The sequence below is a fragment of the Plodia interpunctella genome, chromosome 10, assembly GCF_027563975.2.
Source record: "Plodia interpunctella isolate USDA-ARS_2022_Savannah chromosome 10, ilPloInte3.2, whole genome shotgun sequence".
In the NCBI taxonomy this organism is placed as follows: domain Eukaryota; kingdom Metazoa; phylum Arthropoda; class Insecta; order Lepidoptera; family Pyralidae; genus Plodia; species Plodia interpunctella.
The window spans coordinates 3,208,734-3,230,493 of record NC_071303.1 but is presented as its reverse complement, the minus strand read 5'-3'; the positions used below and the strand labels follow the sequence as shown (position 1 = coordinate 3,230,493).

General features: G+C 34.7%; 5 protein-coding genes across 6 annotated transcripts in view; 3 read left to right on the top strand and 2 right to left on the bottom strand.

The window, feature by feature from the left end:
• The window catches only part of axo (axotactin), a 32,124-nt gene extending 30,675 nt beyond the window's left edge, over positions 1 to 1,449 (top strand). For both annotated transcript variants that reach the window (XM_053750177.2, XM_053750176.2), the window contains exons 28-30: positions 12 to 147; positions 576 to 727; positions 1,260 to 1,449. In XM_053750177.2, the coding sequence (XP_053606152.1) occupies positions 12 to 147; positions 576 to 727; positions 1,260 to 1,379 (408 nt within the window). In that variant the 3' untranslated portion in view covers positions 1,380 to 1,449. The remainder of the gene's footprint in view (positions 1 to 11; positions 148 to 575; positions 728 to 1,259) is intronic.
• An 855-nt stretch (positions 1,450 to 2,304) lies between these two features.
• LOC128672787 (mitochondrial carrier homolog 2-like) lies at positions 2,305 to 3,491 on the top strand. Its single transcript, XM_053750180.2, has one exon. The coding sequence runs from the start codon at positions 2,389 to 2,391 to the stop codon at positions 3,280 to 3,282; it is 894 nt and encodes a 297-aa protein (XP_053606155.1). The 5' UTR covers positions 2,305 to 2,388; the 3' UTR covers positions 3,283 to 3,491.
• On the bottom strand, positions 3,367 to 7,273 carry LOC128672785 (U3 small nucleolar RNA-associated protein 6 homolog). The gene is made up of 8 exons (XM_053750178.2): positions 7,056 to 7,273; positions 6,640 to 6,952; positions 6,137 to 6,328; positions 5,555 to 5,755; positions 5,179 to 5,280; positions 4,754 to 4,957; positions 4,312 to 4,497; positions 3,367 to 3,927 (listed from the first exon to the last, which is right to left on the bottom strand). The coding sequence occupies exons 1-8, from the start codon at positions 7,145 to 7,147 to the stop codon at positions 3,517 to 3,519; spliced, it is 1,701 nt and encodes a 566-aa protein (XP_053606153.1). The 5' UTR covers positions 7,148 to 7,273; the 3' UTR covers positions 3,367 to 3,516.
• Positions 7,274 to 7,798: 525 nt separating this feature from the next.
• LOC128673056 (uncharacterized protein) lies at positions 7,799 to 18,608 on the bottom strand. Its single transcript, XM_053750654.1, has 14 exons — positions 18,428 to 18,608; positions 18,090 to 18,347; positions 17,611 to 17,776; positions 16,908 to 17,184; positions 16,448 to 16,601; positions 15,898 to 16,102; positions 15,282 to 15,471; positions 14,165 to 14,396; positions 13,527 to 13,639; positions 12,817 to 13,003; positions 11,048 to 12,452; positions 10,294 to 10,469; positions 9,258 to 9,966; positions 7,799 to 8,754 (listed from the first exon to the last, which is right to left on the bottom strand). The coding sequence occupies exons 1-14, from the start codon at positions 18,438 to 18,440 to the stop codon at positions 8,409 to 8,411; spliced, it is 4,431 nt and encodes a 1,476-aa protein (XP_053606629.1). The 5' UTR covers positions 18,441 to 18,608; the 3' UTR covers positions 7,799 to 8,408.
• Positions 18,609 to 19,372: 764 nt separating this feature from the next.
• Src64B (Src oncogene at 64B) overlaps positions 19,373 to 21,760 on the top strand; it is a 71,241-nt gene continuing 68,853 nt past the window's right edge. The window contains exon 1 of the mRNA XM_053751084.2: positions 19,373 to 19,583. The gene's annotated coding sequence lies outside the window, so the exon portion shown is untranslated. The remainder of the gene's footprint in view (positions 19,584 to 21,760) is intronic.

Below are 21,760 nucleotides of genomic sequence, written 5' to 3'. Positions count from 1 at the left end.
ATGGTTTCCAGCTCAACAAAGATGGCGAAGAAAGCAACGCCAACGGTGAAAAGAAATCAATCGGTGTCTCTATAGATGTCGTTCCTACTGTTATCGTCGAAGTTAACAACGAAGAGAAGCCAAGGAAAGGTTCTCTGAGGTTTAAAGGTAAGAAATAATCCTGCTAGTGTGTGCTGAAATATTTGAGGGACTTTATTTTCCCTAATAGGTCCACTCAAATCTCTTCTGAAGATCCAATGATTTTTTTATACTACTGGGCCGCATGCCCCACCTGATTGGAAGTGGTCACCGCGGCCTATGGACGCCTATCTGTAAATAACGAATAAAGCACCTGCTTTATTTCGTTATTTACAGATAGATATAGATACCTACTCGTATCTATGTAAAAAAATATTTAATTTTTTGCACTCATATACAAATTGACCGATCAGATGGAAGTCGATAGTTGTTTTTTCACTAAATTTTATTGGTAGTTCTTGTATTCATAGGTACATGATTTGGGTGGTGTTTAAAAATCACCCTGTAATGCTCCATATAGATTCCCAATTTGATGTTCACCAATTTAATATGTTCAGATCTCCTAGAGAAGGACCGTGGTTTCGAACCCTTGGAAGAAAGAGATGAAAATTCCGAAAACGAAGTACACTCTCAAACCAGTGATGCTATCGAGGAAGAAGTTGAATATGAATCTGACTCCAGCAATGAAGAAGAGAATGAACATGAACAAGTAAATAAACTTTTATACTCACTGTCACCTATTTAAGACACATTTGGTCAGATTCCTTTTTCATCGGAATACAATTTTGGCTGTTTCTTCGCTTTTTCCGGTATCGTTCGGAGCTGTGAGGGTACTACTAACTAAATCCATGGGTAGAAGTTGTGGCTTAATCTAAACAGACGCTCCGACTTGGCCGGCGTCATCCAAACGACAGAACGGGCTGCCAGAAAGAAAAAGAAGCAATAAGGCCTTTCTTTTCTATTAAATACACGCCCTGTTATTCGTAAAAAATATAAAGCATACTTTTAGTATGTTTTGTGATTACCAAATTTTGTTAACTGCCATAGTAACAGAACATAGGTTCTTTAACATAAAGTACCTATTCTTAATTTTTATATAAGTGACAGAGTTAGTTTCTTTTACGTTTTCACAAAAATCTCTCTCACAACTCGCTGTATGTGTAAACCACAAAAATCAGACATTTTGTCAAAATTAAATTGTGATGAATGATGTCGTTAGAATCAATGATGCATTTTTTCAGATTCCACCCCATAGAACCGCGAGGGACACAAAAGGACCACCAACCTCAACTTTAACTACCCAGTTACCCTACAAAATAGACGAAGATGGATCAAATGAACTTTTAACCCTTACTGCCTAGGTTCTACGAAAAAATGTTTTAGTAAAGTTTTTTATCAACATTTGTCAGTAAATCAAAAATTAGATGTTTAAGTTATTTACTTGTTTCCTTCTAACTTGATGCGACCAAATTCGTAAAAATGTAAACCGAAATTTTAATTTCGTGAAAGCGAATAGTGGTCTAATTATTAAAACCTGCCTATTGTCGAAGTTCTAAGTTCTAATACATATCCGTGAGGAAATCTGCCCTTAGTTGATGATATATTTATTAGCTATCGTGTAAACTATCTACAGGTATGAGAGCTATACAAATAATGACCAGTATAGTAGAATAAAAATAAATAGAGAATGAGTACGAGGTTTCCAAATAAAAATATTTTATGTATATAGAAGTAAATAAATTCAAATCTTGCTGCAATGAGTAAATTCAACTTATACTTTTCCTATCTCTTTCAACCGTAGCCTAGCTCACTAGTAGGTACTCCATCGTAGTACCTACTAATTCCATGCCTAGCCTTTCCTGTGTATTGCGAGGTAAGGTACCTATACGAGATAATATTTTATCATGCAAATAAGCAATTTATCTAAGTAGGTATGAAAGATACTTTATGTCAGACAGTGTTGTCTCCAGTTCCAGACGACGTACTAAAATTAAGTTATGCCGGAAAAGTGTATTAGCGCAAGCCAGCAGTGCCAGGGTACCACCATCTACAATATTTATATTGAACGATTCAAAATGTTTTAATAGGCACCTTCAAGTTACGCTTAAATATGTCTGTGATACATACAAATTATGCCGAAAGAGTGTATCAGTCACATCGATTATATCAATATTCATCTATAAAACCTGGCAGTATATTTCAATACACTATCGACACAGATAAGATCAATTTTAAAAATGCAACTGACAAATCCTTGACACATAAATTTAAAAAAAAGTTCAGCTGTCAGCTGTTTAATCTATGGAATTGGCAGTCATTTTTAATTTCAGAAGGTTGTCTCACGAAAATTTCATCAATTTATTGTAAAATATGGACGAAATTGAAAAGGAAAAAATTGCGGCACTGCCGTCCCAATTGCTGGTCACTACAATATGTCATCCCATGGAATATGCAAAAGTGTTGATCCAACTAGGCTACGAACCAATGCCTCCCCGCCGGTCTACAACACTTTTTGGACGTCCAGCGATGGTATTACCTAATGTATTTCAGTACATCAAATTCATCAAGACCTCAGACGGCTTCTTTGGCTGCTACCGAGGCCTGTCAGCTCGAATTTTAGGGCTCATTGCATCCAGTCAACTGACTTCAAAGGTAATTTACGCTTGTGGTATCAACCTTCCTGAAATCAATGACCCACCCAATATAGTGACCGATGAAGAGCCTAAGTTGGAAGATTACATCAGGCTCGGTCGTCGGGACATGATTATGCACACAGCTTCTGTTATCGTATCTTACCCATTCCATGTTGTTTCCATCAGAATGATGGCCTCATTCGTCGGCAAAGAGGAAGATTACAGCTCATTGATTGGAGCAGTTGTAGCAATCTACAGAGACGATGGAATCCGTGGTTTCTTTCATGGATTGATTCCAAAAATTTTGGCAGATTTGTCATGTGTAGCTGTCACTGGCATATTAGCCTACTATGTCAACAAATATTTGGTCAAAACGAAGGACCTGAGATATTACACAGTCCCTCTGCTAACTTTCATAACCAGCACAATCACTTATCCGCTGGTAGTGGTATCGACTTGCATGGCTGTTGCTGGGTCTAGCCTGAAAGCTGGCAACCCACCTTTGATGCCTTCATATCCCAATTGGCAGACTTGCTGGAGAGATTTGCTGAGGAACAAGCAACACAAGCGTGGCTCATCTTTAATCTTTAGGTACTACATAGCTCCGATCGCAGCCATGCAAATCCAATAAAGCCTAGATAACCTAATGAGAAATGCATTTACCTATTTGGATTTATTTGCTAAGTGTTATTCCACAATCACCGTAGTCAGCCTCTTGTAGAGAGAAATATGTAAAGTGAATGTAAATATTTTTAGTATAAATGGTGTATCATGTGGATACTGTTTTTTTTTTGTTGAGTCGAGTTGTGGTTATATTAATAAATATATTTTCTTTGTCAATAGTTTATTATTTAATACATATATCTTATTTTAATTTAGCTAAAGTGTGTAATTTTATAAATTCATCTACAAATTCTTTCTTCAAAGTAGCAATAGCTCTTCTGTACAGAGTGGAAGGTGCTTGAATGTTCCCAGAGTCCATTTCAAACTTCATATAGTCCATCCAAATACTGATATCCTCACTGCCGTGGTGTTGGATGGCACACTCATAGTATTTCCTGATATTTTTGACATTCATCTTTTCTTGAGCTCTCTCTATGTCTATCATTATTTGGTGTACTTCAAGTTGTGTCGGTGGAGTCCTAATTAAGTCCTCATACAATTCCCTAGCTGCTTTCAATCCATTGTGATCATAGACCTTCTGAAGCAATTTGGGCTTGATAGCTAACACAACAACATTTTCACAATTCTGAAATCTCTTGTGTAATGTTTTCAACTGTAACAAGATAAGGTTTATCAGTTTATATTTACAAAAATGACAGGTGCATTGTATTTTGTTTCTTTTTTTAAATCTTTTTTGTAGAGGCTTCAGTTGCTTGGTGGACTATGCAAGCCTCATGGGGAAATTTCATTTTATTTGGTATTATGTCTGCCTTTGCATCATCACCCCTCTCCAGAATGTATATATACATCTGGCCTCCCAAGACAATGGTTTTTCAATGTAATGTTTATCTCACCATTGGCCAAAGAGAGATCATTTTCTGTTTCATATGTAAAAAAGATTTTTAATGAAGTACCTACCTATGCAAATCATGCATATAGCATTATTACTAAAATAGTTTATTGTGTAAATTAGTTTATTGTGCCAATTAAAACTTACAGTATTTGGAGAGTTAATATAATCCGTAGTAAGGTTCCAGAGTGTTAGTGCATCATCAGATTTCAACACTTTTGATGCCTCTTGTAGGATTGACAGCATTTTCTTGTCATCGGATTTGTTCAATAACAGTTTCTCTTTCCAAATACAGACAAGTTGTGGATTTGTTTTTGATGCCGCATCTAAAATCTGGAGTTAAAAATATTGATATAAATTTATCAAAATATTCGATTTAATACATTGTTTGGGTGTCAGATTTTATTCAAGTATCCTATAGTCAAACAATCCCTGTGTTTGATTTTCGTATTATTTATAATATAGCAACAAGAGCTAAGTATATTTTTTAGTAGTTTCCAAACAAGACAAAAAATATAAGACCTCACTTATGGAAAATTAAGTCTAAATATTTTAACTCAATAAAATGAAACACCAGCAAATATTGTACCTCTACTAGTTGTTCCTGTGATTCATCTTCTAGCTTCAAGAGGTCAATACCAAATTCATACATTTCATTTGTAAGTAAGCCATGTTCATGGCCAAATAACCAAGCCTGCTTCACAGCATCTATCTTTTGATTGTCATTGCATATTGAGTCTGTAACTCCCAGCAAGTCATGAATGTATTTGGTGCATAAATTTTGATCTGGAAACTGGAACAAAAAAATTGGAATTTATTTTTACTTTGTGGCACATGTTTTTACTATTTATTTTTTACTATATTTTTACTAACTCATAATTTCACATTCTGAAGCTCCATGTAGGTGTTTGTATAACAATAAATAGATAAAACTTTATAAAAATGTTACGAAATTTCCATAATTCTGTGAATTTATTTTCACACTACACATTGAAAAAGCAATAAACATAATACCTTTAGCAAAGCCTCTTCATAGACACTGATGAAGTTCCTCAATTGCTTAGGGTAAAAAGAATCATTATCTGCAAATTCTTCTATTTCTTCCCAGTGAGTACCCTGGAAACCCAATTTTAATAATAATATACACTTTTAGTATCAATTATAATATCCAAAACTACACAAAATTAAAGTGCACAAAATAAAATCTTGCACACTAAAACCAAGATAGTGTGGGTACAAAGTGCCTTAATGAAATAGAACAATATTAAATATGAGCAAGTAATATAGGTGGTAGTACAAGTAACTGGTAACTACTTAGTTCAGACACCGTTCCCCTCACGATCATTATATTGTTTAAGAAAATAATTATATGGATAAAATTATAGCATACTTCTAATTCCTTAGCAGCAATGTAAGGCCAAATTTCCTGTTGGTCTCGCTTTGACCATATCTCCTGCTTGATTCCGTCAGTTATAGCTTTATCAGCATCATACTTCAAACACAGGTCGCAAAGCTTGAACAAGAATGTCAAATCATTCACATTCTTCACTCCATTTCTCCATACAACATCAGCAATTTTTATTTGTTTTTCCTGAAAACAATAAAGTATTTTATTGTTATATCTTCTGATGCTTTTGAATTCACATTGTCTATGCCAATAATTTTTCCAGTTTAGCCCAAAAAGCTTAACCATCTAATCTCGATCGAATGCACCTCGATTTTTGGGGGAAGAATTCAGAGGAATATTTTGTGTAAACCTATCTGTAGGCGAAATCTGAACCCATTCTGTACAAACTCATTTTTATAATGTAATCAATATTTTAAATAAGAAATAATTAAACCCATTTCTGTAGAATAGCAAGTGCAATAAAACCCAGGACAATAGATGGAGTATGTGTTAAGTTGAATCCAGCACTACATAGATTTTTAAGAATTCAGAGTGCAAAGAATAATTCATTATAACCAAAACTACCTTATCCTCAGGTGATTCAGCTTTATGAAATAGCAACAATTCAATTTCAAAGAGTTCCAAGTACAGGACTGCTGATTCTGGATGCCTATGGATGCCCTTCAGGAGGAACTGCTTAGCGGTAGCAAGGTCCTCCTGCTCAATCCTCTCCCATTTACTAGCTAATTGCCACATTTTGGGTTTGTCACCATGAATCTGAAATTTATTCAATGGATTTATAAGCAGCTAGTGATCTGGCTTAGCTTTGCACTGGCATATATGAAAGTAGAAACTAAACTGTTTAAATATAAGTAAAAACTGCATCAAAATCGGTTAACTTATGGTCAAACAATTGTTTGTTGAATATCTCAATTCTCCCCGATTGAAAGACTTTCAGACAGACAGACATGTGGAGAACAACTTTGTTTTATACCATGTACTGATTTATATTATTACTCTAGACAGCTAAAGCATTTCTCTTCAATAACCAAGAATGAAGGATTCATTATAAATGACATCATCATTACCTGTAGCATTTGACCAATAATCGTTGAAATAGCCTGTTCAAAGCCAACACTCTTGCAAAATTTCACATATTCAAAGTATATTTCAACATCATTTTGAAACCTGTATATAAACTGCTTAAAAACTTTGTTTAGACGTTTCGCGATAGCATATTCTATGTCATTCTTTTTTTCTGAAAGTTTGGCTTGTTCTCTTCGCAGTGATATTTCTTCTAGCAAAGCCAATTCGTAGGATAAGTACTGAACAAAATCCTCCTTGTGCTTCACCCTTCTTTGTAATTTGTACTCAAACTCTTTGCGTTTCCGAGATATATCTCTGAAAATGAAATTGTTAAACTGTTAATATTATTTCAGCCATGATGATATGGAATATTAGAACATTTACAAATGTTTTGATTTTGTAGGTGATTAAAACTAACCTAATTTCTTCGTCGTCGAATAAATTAGTTCTTCTCATCTGCTCCAACTCATTTATCATTAACTCGATACGCTGGTTTACCTGTTCTGCCATTTTTATGAATTATATGGTTTATTCAATTCAATATTTGTTTGAAAATAATATTGAAATTTAACATCGGTTCGGTGTTTGTTTACGATACGATTATTCGACGTGAGGACGTAACGTTTTGAGGTTATATTTTTTATTTTTAAACTTTATTATGACAAGATGGCATCAATACAAACAGCCAAACATTTCTAAGTTTAACCAACTTCGAAAGGATGAAGCATGTTATTATAATGCAAGAACCACACATATTTAGAACATTACTGTGGCAAGAAGCTATCCCAACCACAAATATAAGAACCACTAAGATCCCAACTGATATTATAAATGCGAAAGTTTGTTTACTCCACGCATTTATGAGATACACAGGTAGGAAATATCCTGGAATAAACACACAGGGAACTTTTGATCCCGAAATTCCCACGGAAGCGAGGACCCAGGGCGCAGCTAGTAGGAAATAATAATTCAATGAAGCATGTAATCAGAACCCTTTTTTTGGTCTTCGTGGTGTTTTTATTATTGAACCACATGAACTGAACATTAAAAAAAAACAATCATCATTTTAGTTTCTTTATCCACCTCACTCCTTTCATTATTTGATAAAATATGCCTAAATACAGTAGATATGGAAGAGATGGACAAATAAAATTTCAGTAGGCTTATGTATAGTTTTATTAAATTTGTTATTTACACTGATAACTTACAAGCTTAATTACATTCTTAAATGTTGCATTTTACTCGATTTTCGAGATATAGATATTTTTTGATAATTGATTTATATATCTAATAAATGGATATATAAATCTGATCAAAAAATATTTACTAATAATTGAAAACCAAGACTTTCGCTGCTAATGGATCCGACAGAAGATAAATTAATTCAAAATATTTTAATTTTATAAACTGTGCATTTTTTTACAAGGCAACACGAAGTAATTGAAGTAATATTAACTTATGTATTATTTAACATGTTTATGCATTACACACAAAAATCTTTAGAATTTCAAAATGCAAACATACTAATGACAGTAGTCCGGCCTTTGCGACACAGTCGCAACATTCTTGATTTTGAAAATCACACCCATACTTTTAACCCCCGACGACAGGAGCTGCAGCCAGCAAAGGCAGAACCGATTTCGATCTAGTTTTATTTTTTAATTTAAATAATAATTTGGAAACCGTTAGCTCTTTTCTAGAAAATGAGATAATGCCAGCAACTTATACACTCGTGGGTTTCTTAAATTTTTATTTTAGTTTTATTCACTATTCACTTAGCTGTAAACCTAATGACACCACCATCACAATGTTCTATCACTCCCCTACCCTTGAAGCAATTCAACCAGGTTTTCGAAAACAACTTGAAGCTTTCCCTCTCCGCGTCACTTTTTGACACAGGAGTGACATTTATTTCAGGAATACACCTTCCAAAGTCTATAGCCGGCAGCCACACTTGAAAATCTGAGTCAGGCGAGTATTTGAAGATGTCTTGACAGCCGTCCAGGTTGATTTGAGGCACTGGCGGTTGTCGCTGAAGGAGTTTCTTCAGCGTGATGAAAGTTAAAAGGTTGTCTTTCAGTGATATTGCTTGGATGTGCTTGGCTCGGCCGAGAGCTCTGAAAAAGAAAAACAAAACTTTCACTTACTTAATTTATTACCTGTGTAACCCTGTATTCACTCACTTTATTGTACCTATTTGTTTCATAGAATTTATACAGTACTGTTCAATTATTATTGTAGGAAATTATGTGCAATAAAAAAATATTATATTTTATTCAAGTAACTGCAACAACCTAGAGTAGTAGAGTATGTATCAATAAGTATAATATTTGTTCTTCTAGTTAACAATAGTTTAGTTACTAGTTACCAATATTTTTAAAACTTTTCTTTCATCTCGCTCTGCGACGACCCGAAGCACAGTTCGCTTATAAAATCAACCATAAAATTTTGATTTACAATATTTTGTTATTTCAGAAACACTTCAAATGCGAAATTAAACATCAAAATGCATAAGCTTTTGCGCTGACAGCTTCTTGTAATTAACTCGATAAAATACTGTTTGATTATACATTAGATATTAAGAGCAATACATAATAGTATAATATATAAAATTACAAACCGGAATATCCTCATAAACTGCCCGTCAACTAATTTACAATTGGAGAGGCTGAACCTCCTAACCTTCAATTCTTTGGCCGAATCCATAAAGGCCGCTATACACCCCACCACATTGCCTTGCACACCTATATTATCCAATTCCAAATCGGTCAAAATATTCGGATTCAACGACGTCATCAACCAACTAACCATCGCCTGTTTAATTTCATTATTACTCAAATCTATACATTCCAAACTATCGATATTCATATTCGATTTCATTCTATCATTTATAGCATTCTCTGTTATGTTACAATTATTTAGTTTTAAAAATTTTAATCGAACATGCTGGCATAATTTCACTATATTTCTGAAGCCATTGTCTGATATAGGATTGGAATTTATGTCTAAATCTTCAAGCGACTGGCAGATTGGTCGACTAGATTTTTCGAATATATTTAGTAGATGTTTCGTTCCTTCGTTTGTGATGTTATTTCTGCTTATGTCTAGTTGTTGCAACTGCCTCAATGTGCACATGCATTCTGATAGATATTTGGCCCCATCGTCTCCTATATTGTTATTTGGGATCAGTATGGCGGTGATGTGTGTCTGGTGGGTGATGGCTCGGAATAAAGGTCGTATTTGTGAGTACGTCAAAGTTTGTGTGCCCAGGGCTAGCCGGTGGGTCGTGTGACTCCTTCCTACTGCATGGCGGATTTCTTCAGACGGTGCTGTAAACAGGAATTACTTTTAATTAATTACATGGATGTACAGATAAAATGTTATCGTAAGCTGTGTTATTAAAGATATATTTAGTGAAAAAAATCATTATATTAATAATAGAAAAACTTATTACATCTACTAAACAAAAACAACAAAACTTATTACACTACTGTTCTATGAAAATTACGTAGATCTCTACGTAATTTTATTTACATGGAAATAACATTGCATGATTAAATATGGAGTATGGATATTGTAATTTTTCGATGACATTAATATTAGTGGGTGCTCCACCGACGTTTTCGCGCCGTCTGACGTCATCAATATAAACTTACATATCCCCAAAGCGTCGCAGCACTCGAGATATCGCTCCTCAGCGGCGGAGGGCTTCCAGTTGGTGACGCAGGTCTTCAGCTCCGGCGACGACAGCACCAGGCTCAGAGGGTCCTCCTCTGATAGTAAAGCTCCATCTGACGTCATCAAGCTGAATATTGGCCGCACACCAGTCAATCTGAATTATAATTATGATACATTTAATCATTATATATATAGTATAAAACGAGGTCGCACTCCGCCTCTGATTATTTCTAAACTTTTTTTTAAACGGATATCGATGCAGTTTACACTGTTACTAGGTATGACAATTTATTCCCGAAGGTTTATACATACATAAATGACCACGTGGGAATCTGAGGCAGGTCGCAGTTTAAAATATTTTTGATACAAATGTGGTCAGGGAGATCTTGTTACATTCAACGTGTCAAAATAAAAATTACGTCCGTGCAGTAAATCGTTGAGAACGCATTTATAATAATGCATTTTCATCTAAACTAAATTTTTATTGATTCAAAAAATTCATGAAGATCGATGAAGATCTGCTTCAAAATTGAAGTCACGAACAAGTATATTTGCCCTCATACATACTTCCTACATTTAAAGATAAATAAAAGCTAGTAAAAATGCAATGGAAACAAATTGCAACTATAGGACTAAGATGTCACATGAAACTAGCTGTTACCCACGGCTCAGCTTGCAGCAAAAATTGTGTGCTCATAATACAAATTCAAATTGCAAAAAAATTATACTCACTTGTAATATCTAGATTTAACTTCCTCAACCAGCCAGCTGATTGTCAACCTATTTATCGTGTCTAATTTCAGTGATATCAACAACACTTTGTCTTCCACTTGCACTTTAACCGCAGCGGGCGGTACTATTTGCGTCTTTATCGATCGACCGTTTTTGGACGATTGCACTATATTTATCGGTTGTATCACATTCATTGGTTGCACAACATTAGGAACTATGTTCATTGGCTGTACAACATTGGAATTTTGAACCACACCAAAACCATCATTAGTATTATATGCAAAATTTTCACTTGATGATTTCCGACTAAGCAATGGTGTTGATGATCGTCTAAAAGAATCATTTTTTCTATTGAATTCACTATCACTTCCACTATTGCTTGATTCATCATCCCTTTTCCTTTGAAAGCCAGCTTTCAATAAAGTACTTTGAGTTTTCCACCTCCGTCTCATATTTTCTCTACTATCCCTAGATTTAGAATCATTAAGTTCGTTTCTTATATTCCTCATAGATTCAGCAGCTGCTTTTTTGGGACAGACATTTTCACTAGAATCGGAACTATTTTCACTTATATCTACAACCTTACCAATGCGAGATTTACGTTTCAAACAATTATTGTCTGAAAGAGGTTCAATTTTGTTTAAATTTTCAACTTTATCTTTAATACTTTCATATGAAGGTTTCTTAGTTGTAATAGTTGTCAAAGGATCGCTCAGTTTTCTTCTTTTTGATTTATTATTTATTCCTAAGTCGTCATCTAACCAGTCATCGTCAACTTCTTCAGGGCCGAGTAGCGCTGGTTTAGGGTTAGACTTCTTAACATCTACATCGGGTAAATCCTCAATGTTTCTGTTTCTCAAAGCAGATATAGCACTTCTGTATTCATTAACTCCTTTACTTTTGTCCTTGCTTTTATCTTTGATTGATTTATTTGATCTGTCATCACTCGAATCTGAGTCGTTAGAATCGTCTGAAGGAAAAGCTGCTTGATTTCGATTACTTTGTGATAAGTCCATATCTTCGTCGCTATCGTCATCAATTATATTACGTCTTTTGAAAGATGGTGATGCTATTTCCGTGATTCTGCTAGTCATTTTTGAAGTACTTGGTGGAGTTTTATCTTTTCTACCTTTGACTGGAGTTTTGGATTTAGATCTATTGAGTACCTGCTCAATTTTGTCAGTAGTGTGATTTTTATCTATGAGGTTGTGTATTTTATTGAAAATGTTATTGTACATGTTTTCCTCGTCTTTGGTCAATATAGTGCCGGTCCGCCATTTTTGTAAGACATTTAGGGGGGTTTCGCCAAAATCCGTTTTTAGAGATGGAATAGCACCTTTTTCTAACAATAATTGTACAACTTCTAAATGGCCGTTGCTTGCTGCGTCATACAATGGTGTTATGCCTGAAATTGACAAGAATGACGTTGACGTATTGAGCCTTTATGAGGTCTAGTTCTAGATCTAGGCGAATATAAGCAGGTACACCTACCTAAGTGCAGTTGACATCGATTGGTTACTCCTGTGACTAATTGATGCCGACTGCACATAGTTCTAACTGACTATACCTAGGTGTAGCCTTACTGGGGGTTTAGCCGTAACATTCAGTCCCAAAGTCAGCACAATAAGTGACGACCATTTTAACTTTGCCCAGTCAATTTGGTTAAATTAGCACACTGTCCATTCATTTTGGCCATTATTCAAAAAGCGCGGACTATTTTGATAGCGTCCAAATAATCACTTGGTCCATAACATACACATAGAACTCACCGTCGCAGTTAGAGCCGCCCCGGTCATTGACATTAGCCCCATTATCAATCAGTATGTTGGCCACCTCCACGTGTCCGTGTATACAGGCCTCGTGCAGCGGTAACCACCCCGCGTTGTCGCGGACATTTACTGGGTGACCTTTGGCTATGAGACGTTCCACTAACAGTTTGTTACCGGATATACATGCCTGAAAAAAATACAGGATTTTATATGGTGTACGAGCCATCCTACACACACACTCACAAATATAATTAAAACTGGCGCCCGTCCAGGCTTTGCTTGGGTAAACTATATATTATATATTGGTGAAAACCATTCAAAAATCAATCTGGTAGTGTTTTTAGTTTGTGGCGTTCATACAGACAGACGCGACTTATTTTTATAATGTGTAAGGACTACAGTCTAGCAATCAGATTCTAACGAAATAGGTATTTAGATTAACACTTCCATTTAACACCGATAGTGCGAAAGAGAGCGAAAGAGTTCATGTTTGAATATTTGATGATGATTCAATTTAAAACAAAAATTTTAAAACAAAAATCCAGGTGCTAATAACCTTATTAGCACCTTAAATTGAATTAGAATTAGCTCTATGTACATGTTCATAAAGTTTATAGGTATTAACTTTATGAACATGTACATAAAGCTTAAATTCCTCTACGCGATATACTCAAAAACTCGAAGTTAGTCTAAAATTTCAGTCAACTTACAACATGCAACTGAGTTTCGCCCTTCATATTCTTCTTTATTGCGAAGCCTTTACCCCTTCTTCTGGTTTCTCGTTTCGTTTCAGTTACATCTTCCTCATTTGTATCAGATATATCTGTGAATGTTATAAAATTATATCTATGAAATGCCACCTGATAAATGTGGTCACCGGAAAGATGGATACAAGAAAACCCATAGGACAGAGCCAGGTGTGTTGGTCCGACCAAGAAAGAAAGATGTCCTGAACACTCTGAGAAATCATGAAGAGGTTAGGACATCAGACTCTACTCCGATTTTGAATTAAAAACAAAAATATAAATATTTTCTGTATAATATTAGTATGGAATTATGGATTTGCATATAAAAATTATTCGTTATTTGATACTAGTTGCTCCTGGGAGAATTTGGGGTCATCCTCAACTAAATAAAATATACTTTTTATCTTTATGCCACAAATTAATCTATCATATATATCTCTAGTTGTAACTGTAAATAAACATTTAAATTTTGCTTGTGATTTTACACTCTAACCTACAAACCTATTTTGTAAGCCGGAACTACGCAATATTATTGATCAATTATTTTTTAAATACTTATGGTTAAAGTTTTTTTAACATTATCTTTCATTAAAAAGTCATACCTGAAAGATCCTCAAGGCATATATCATCCCCAATATGGGTGGTATCTTCCTCTCCCCCGGCAGAACTCTGTTCGTCTTCAGAATTGTCCAGATTGTCGAAATCTTCGTACCCCAACAAGCGCAGTTCCGATTTAGTATCCTCCATTTTGCCAGTTTCAAAGTACTCCTCTTGGTATTTGAGTAGATTTTTCAGTACTCTTATTTCGTATTTCCTTTTGTTCCATTCGCGTGCCTGAAACAGTGTTTATATAAATAAATATCTATATTATTACATTTTGTTTGAAATAATGTTAATTGCCTAAGAAAACATAGATACACAAGAAAAAGAAAAATGAAGTGATGGCCACACACACTCTTGTATGAAGAAGACATACTAGATAAAAAATAAATGTTAATTAATCCCTTTTATTACTAATATTAATCTACTTAAGAAACTCAAGCTTAAGAACTAAACTCCTGTGTGGTCTCTCTTTAGGCAATGGTGATATCAACATTACATTGAACAAGTTGAACAAACAGTTGTCTCGGGAGGCCAGATGTATTTATACATTCTGGAGAGGGGTGATGATGCAAAGGCAGACATAATCCATACTAATATTATAAAGAGTGTTTGTAAGTTTGAGGCGGATAATCTCCGAAACAACCAAACCGATTCCAAAAATTATTTCACCATTAGAAAGGTACAATAACCAAGATTGCTATAGGCCATATTTTATCAAAAATTTCCCACAGGCGCGAAGCCCCGAGCAACATCTATTACCAAATAAAATGGAATTTCCCTATGAGGGCTGGCATATAATCAGCTCACTGAAGCCTCGACAAAAAATAGATTTAAAAAACATTTCTGTATAAAATGACGACCTCGGTGGCGCAGTGGTGGAGTGCTTGCCTCTGAACCGAGAGGTCCCAGGTTCGATCCCCGGTCGGGTCATGATGGAAAATGATCTTTTTCTGATTTGCCCGAGTTTTGGATGTTTATCTATATATGTATATGTTATAAAATATAGTATCGTTGAGTTAGTATCCCATAACACAAGTCTAGAACTTACTTTGGGGCTAGCTCAATCTGTGTGATTTGTCCTAATATATTTATTTATTTATTGAAAATATAACTTACAGCATTCCTAGCATTGATACAAGCTCTTTCGACCTGGTCATAAGGTTTCTTAGCCAAAAACAATGCCTCTGCGATGTTATAGAGTGTGGTGAACGCTTCTTTGGGTACATCCTTGATAAGGTTGTATTCTTTCTCGTAGTATTGTAGCGCCTCGTTGTAGCAACCCATGTCTTTGTATGTTTGGTACAGGCTGAAAAATGTTTTTTTATTTATTATAGCGCACAAAAACAATATAGTTTTCTTTTAAGCGAACACATTTACATATATCCAAATAAATTTATTTGTAAAAAACATAAAAACCAATATGTTTCACCAAATGTGGATGGATAGGCAAAAAATGACTTAATTCAGAGCATGCTATCATCATAAAAAAAAATGCTAATACTATACATTAATACCTATGCAAAAAACATTATATTTACATGTCTTACATGCTTGTATTCACTAATTTCGGATATATTTAATGAAATGAAATTCATCTCATTAAATATTTTCAAAAAATATTTTTCTTTCAAAAATATTAGGTCTGTGGAAATCTGAAGTAAATAAATTTAATAATTTTAATTTTAACTTTACTCTTCCTGAGTACCTATAATAAATAGAAAAACATTCTCACCTAACATAAATGGGTATGAGCGTCTTCCCAACGTCCCCGTTTAGCTCGGCATGGTCCAACATCTTCAGGTAATACTCCACAGCCCCGGCATAGTTCTTCAGGTGACACGCACCATCTCCAAGCTTCTCATATAGCTTCTTGAAGGCAGAGTGGTCTGATGGGTCTGTTGATATGAGTAGGTCTTCTGTGTAACACATGGCAGCGACTGGAAGGTATTGTGTATTGTTATTGATATTATTAATATTTATCTACATTGTACTATTATCCTTCTGTACTATCCTCATCCAATGTATTTCTCAGTTAATTTTGTCTCAATGCTAAGGCCTTTTACAAAAGTGAAGCCATTGTGGTAGCTCATTTTTAGAAAGACATGATTTGACCAGGATCAAAACTGATATGCATTGCAATTTTTTTATAACAATTTGATTCATTTCAGGTTGCTAAATTGAACGGAGCTACTTTTGAATCTTCAATCAAAGTTAATGATAGGCCTGCAGGCATAAAAAAACATCTGCTTATTACTTGTATATCTCCAATAAATCCGGCTTACCGACTCTCAAATTGGACTCAATATTTTCTCTCTCCTCTTCATCAGGTGTCTTCAGCTTCCAAGCTTTGAGCAGCACTTGCTTGGCACTTTGATAGTCTGACATCTTGCAGAGGATGTCGGCCTTTGTCGATAATGTTTCACAAGTTTTTACTATCTGAAACATAATTATACATTACTAGGTGCCGCCCAGGGCCTCGCTACTATGGGACGTTAAAAATAAATGTGCTGTTCTTGGAAGAGCACATAGGGCACATTTTATTCTAAGTGTATAAAATTTTTTAATTAATTTGTGAAACATAATTGTTATGTGCTGTTACATAATTTGGAATCACAATGAAAGCTTTTATTTAATAATTAATCAAAATAAATATTATTTACTGCAAGTAAGTTGGGATAAAGTTAGGGACAAGAAAAGTTCTCATTAGTTCATAAATAGAGTACATCAGAAAAAATACAATACCTTATCTTCAAGACGGCTAGCGACTTCAAGAGCCTTATTCAAGCAGCTTAAAGCCATGGCATAATCCTTCTTTTTATTAGAATAAAGTGATGCCTCAGTCGTATAGCAGTTGTGTAGGACTTCATACAAATCCTGACTGTTGCATATCAAAATGGCTTTCTTTATGCAATCCACAGCCTTGTCAAGGAAGCCCAGGTGCTCCTGAGCAACACCAATGTTTAGGAGGAGACGCGCTCGCATATCCATCAGTTCATGTTTGTTAATTTTGCCGTTTAAACTGGAAATAAATTTTGTTTATAATTTGATTTTTTTAACTTTATTACAAAAACATTTAATAGGCAGACTTGAAGCCTGAGGCTTTTCTTCCAGTTATTATTTAGTCCATCACAATTTCAAGTACATTTGTTTTTATATTAATGCTAGTTGTTGTAGAAGTTTCAACTGAAGTAGCTAATGTTTGTTGCCTATGTAGCACACCTGTTTATCTGTCTTGTCCATCATTATTTCAATATTGAAATTACTGATGCATGAAGGTCATTCAAACATTTAGGGAATGTTATTGTTACCTATCACAATTTAAGACTATTGTTATCCCGTAGAGACCTCATACAACATCCACAAGAATACATAGTGTACCTATTCTGGCAGAAATCACATGGCGCCAGACTTTTAACAAGAAAATATGAGAAAAAAATTGCATTACTTTTCACACAAAACCAGCCCTTTCATGAAAGCTTTTTCAGCAGCTTTCAGAGAAGTCTTTGTCTCCTGATCATCAGTTGTACTTTGTCCTTGAAGCAAGTATATTCTGCCCAGTGTTGCCATGGCTCTCTGCTCCTCAACTTGGTTTTTTAGCTCTTTAGCAACAGCTGAAACAGATAACTTATATTACATTTTTTTTTAATATGTATCTACTTGTGTTAGCAGAATTTGCCTGCTGAACCGCAAGGCTTAAGACACACATGCCTGTAGTTTGCACACTCACAATGCCAGCTACTAGAATAAGTATACTCTAACTGGCAAGCAAGTAGCTTGAATATGTATTTCCACCAATATACACTGGGGAAAATAGCACTAATTCTTAGACTTTAGTAGTCCCAAGAGCAAGATGAGATTGCAATCAAATTATTCAAAAAATTTAAATTCATCATAAGATTACATTATATTGTTAGGTTAAATTACCTAAATGCCTTTCCTCAAATTTGAGAGCCTTTTCAAATTCAGCCATCAACATGTACATTTCACCGATCATCCTATTGCATGTTCCCCATTCAAGTTTGAGACCCAACTCCTTAGTGATAGAAGCTTCATTTTTGTACTCTTCCAACGCATCACTATACCGATTATGTTTGTAGTAATACGTCGCTAAGTCATTGCAAGCTTCAGCTAAAGTCCGCCTGTTACTACCATTCAAAGCCTTTTTCTTTCTTCGAAGAAGTTCTGAAATAAACAAGAGATAGAATAGTGAAGTAACCTGAAACTTGTTGCTCAAATGTTACTACATTTACTACCCAACTTACTTTCTTCCTCCATATTTGTTACGTTGTGGTAATTATATCATTATAACGTAATTGAAATAAAGCGGTTCAATTTGTTTTAATTGATGATGAGAAACAAATTAAAAATTACTGATAGGTAATAAAAAATAAATACTTTAGCGCCACAACAACCAACATGCCACAAAAATAATGTTTTGACACTGACATTTGAAAAGGTATTTTTCCGATTTGACTACTTATATTAACAGTGTTGCCTAAATAATTTACGACAATTAATTAAAGGATTTTTCATATCATCTCCTTACGTAGATATAATTGAAACCCTTATGAAACATTTACTATTACTAGTTAGACAAAGTAAAGTAACAAAGTAGTAGTGTATCTTCCTATCTCCTCCTCCTTACCTCCCTATCCAGTGCGTTAATATTCCTATCTGACGCTTCCAGATAATATGACGATCTTGTTCAAGTGTGGTCTGTTTTCGCTTAGAGAATAGAATTAGGTCAATGTGTTTTCCTCACCTTTCATATATTATGCCATATCTTAGCCTATCTTTCGTCCTACAAATTGGGCCTGCCCAATTCCAAGTTGAAAAAAATATCTTTTTGTTGATTTTCTCCCCAAATCCACTAAAATTTATTTTCAGAAATGCATAATTTCTAGTATTAATTATTACGAGCTTTTGCCGCTTCGTCTGCTTGAATTTGGCTTAGGTGTCACGAAAATAATAATAATATTTTTGTAGTCCATGGTGTAATATGTATGTAAAACAGAAAGAATAATATGCTAAACGCATATCTATCTCGTTGACGTCTACACATAAAAATAAATTAGGGGTTTTTTTCCAGGTGGCTTCTTTTTTTCCATATATATACGTTTTTCTAGGTTATTACCGTAGACCTCCAAATTCTTGGAAATCGGATCTGGCAATACTGCACGAGATTGTCAAATGCAATGAATGCAAGCAATGCAAAAATGTCAAGTCAACGTCAGTCAAGACTACGCGAAGGAATCGACCGAACTGTGTTGTTCGGATTATTTTCTTGTTTTATTTCGATTAAGTGTATGTTTCTATTTGTTTTGAACTGAAAGGGACCTAATATACTTTATAATAAGTATATTATTCAAGTTAAGAAGTTTTGAAAAGTTGAAGCCGTGGTGGAAGTCTTCTCAAGTGGTAAGTTTTGATTCACTGAAAGCACCGGCACTTTTTTACAAAAAATAATTGTTCTTTTCGTCATAGAGAAATAAAAGTCACACTAGCTTTTATTGTCGTCATAGAAAACTTTGTTTCATTCAACGCGTGACATTCATTCATGTTCGTGCAGTAAACCCCTGCGAAGTCCTCATTGGGAGCTGATCCTGATCCGACATAAGAAGATCTTAACACAATAATGCATTTCCATCGGAAGTAAAACAACCACATGTAAAATTGTAATGACCATATTCCTAATTGTTGAGAAATTCCCATGTCAGGAGACGGATCCTGGGTGCACCATCTTGTCATTCATATCACAATAATGTATAATCATCCAAACTAAGACTGTATATAAAATTTCGGCGCAATCAGTTGAAGATATCTACTTCAAAATTGAGATACAAGATCCCACTGAACAAGCAGTTACCCTCATGCAAACAATACAAGTTAAATAAAAGCTTACACTTAGATAAGCTATGGGGATATATATATGTATATGCTCATAACATTTCCACAGAAGTGAAATCTATAAAGTTAGATTAATCACTACATTATTATAAAAAAAGTTGCCCACTGTGTTTGTCTGTTCCCACTGTTCTTTTATACCATATTCAACAGTTTTGATACAGTTTTCACCGTTGTTTAGACAATTTATTAATTGAAGTTTATACATGTTTATTAAATACAAACAGCTTATTAGACTTTGCGAAGCTAGTCTGGATCACTGTATATTGCAAGTTATCACTTTGAAAGATTTTTCTCAAAGATATTTATTTAAGGAAAACTTAGTCCTCCTATAAAATAATAATATAGTAAATGAGCATTATACAAAAGTAAATTATACATACAAAAGTAATAAGCATTACATTAAGTATAAATACATATATACATATATACGAAAAGAGCCCTGCTGATTCAGCTTGGTCAAAATATACAGCACTCATAGTGATAATATAATTACATACATTTCCTTAACTGAAGCTATCGTCCCACATCCCCATATTCCTTTGTAGTGCGACTGTGCGGCGCCGCAGTAGGCGCCTCGCTGCTTAAACGACCTTGTTGCCGCAAAACAGAGAGAGTAAAAAAGTATAGATAGTTAATTTTATACATAGTTATTTGACAAGGTTCTATTAAAATCAAAGAAATAGTAAAAATGTTGTTTTTGGTAATCTTTTCGAACTGTCTCTCTCTCACAGCGACCTAAGGCCCTGGGATTTATTTGGGGGAGGGTGGGACGAGTAAGTTTAAGAACAACCAGTTTCTTGTCAAACAGTCCGGCGCCTGACTTATTAGGAAGAAATTGGGAAAAAAATACTTGGGAGTAAACCCTACATAGTATACGTATAGTGTTCCGACTTTTTTTTACAAGACATAAATCATGTATTTCGCAATAAAATTCTTGCCGAGAGCGATGCGCTTTCCGCAAAAATAGAATATTAGTGGCTCCGAAAATATACATCCATTTCGAACGCTTCAGCAAGGGGCAAAATGTGGAAAGTACATATAATGTTCTTTATGAACACTATTAGCTCGCTATTTATCTATAAGGATAACAAGTATTCTATAAGAGCAAAAAACGTCATCCCAGTTTTCAGATCTTGACTTGTTTGTTCATTTTTAATTGCGTTAATGTATACCTTGTGTATTGTCTCATGTGCCACACCTTAGTCTGTCTAGTAATGAAGGATAAGAAAACAAAATACATACTTAAGGTATCATCGCAAAGTTCCCCATTTATTTTTGAAGAAATCTAATCATTTTTTTCATGGCTTAATAAGACCAAAAAGCTGCAACGTCTCTTTATTTTGTGACAAGGTTTCCGACGCATCACCTGGTGGGTGATACGAGCCGCTGGCACGAAATCGGTCGACGAACCGGCAAATCTGGGCCAAGAAAGCATATTGCTTGTTTATAAAGCGTATAGCTTGGGAATTCACAACGAATTGCCTGCTTATGGAAAAATCTTGTTAGACCAGTACGGTGCATTGCGATATCACACCCTGTATTAGATAACGTACAATGACTTGTTTTGGTTGCTAGTTGAACTAATTCGGTTCTTGAATATTTAATGACGATGATAACGTAAATCGTCACATACGATGCACAGGCACTAAGTAGAGAGATCAGTGAAACGAGCGTGACGATACATAATA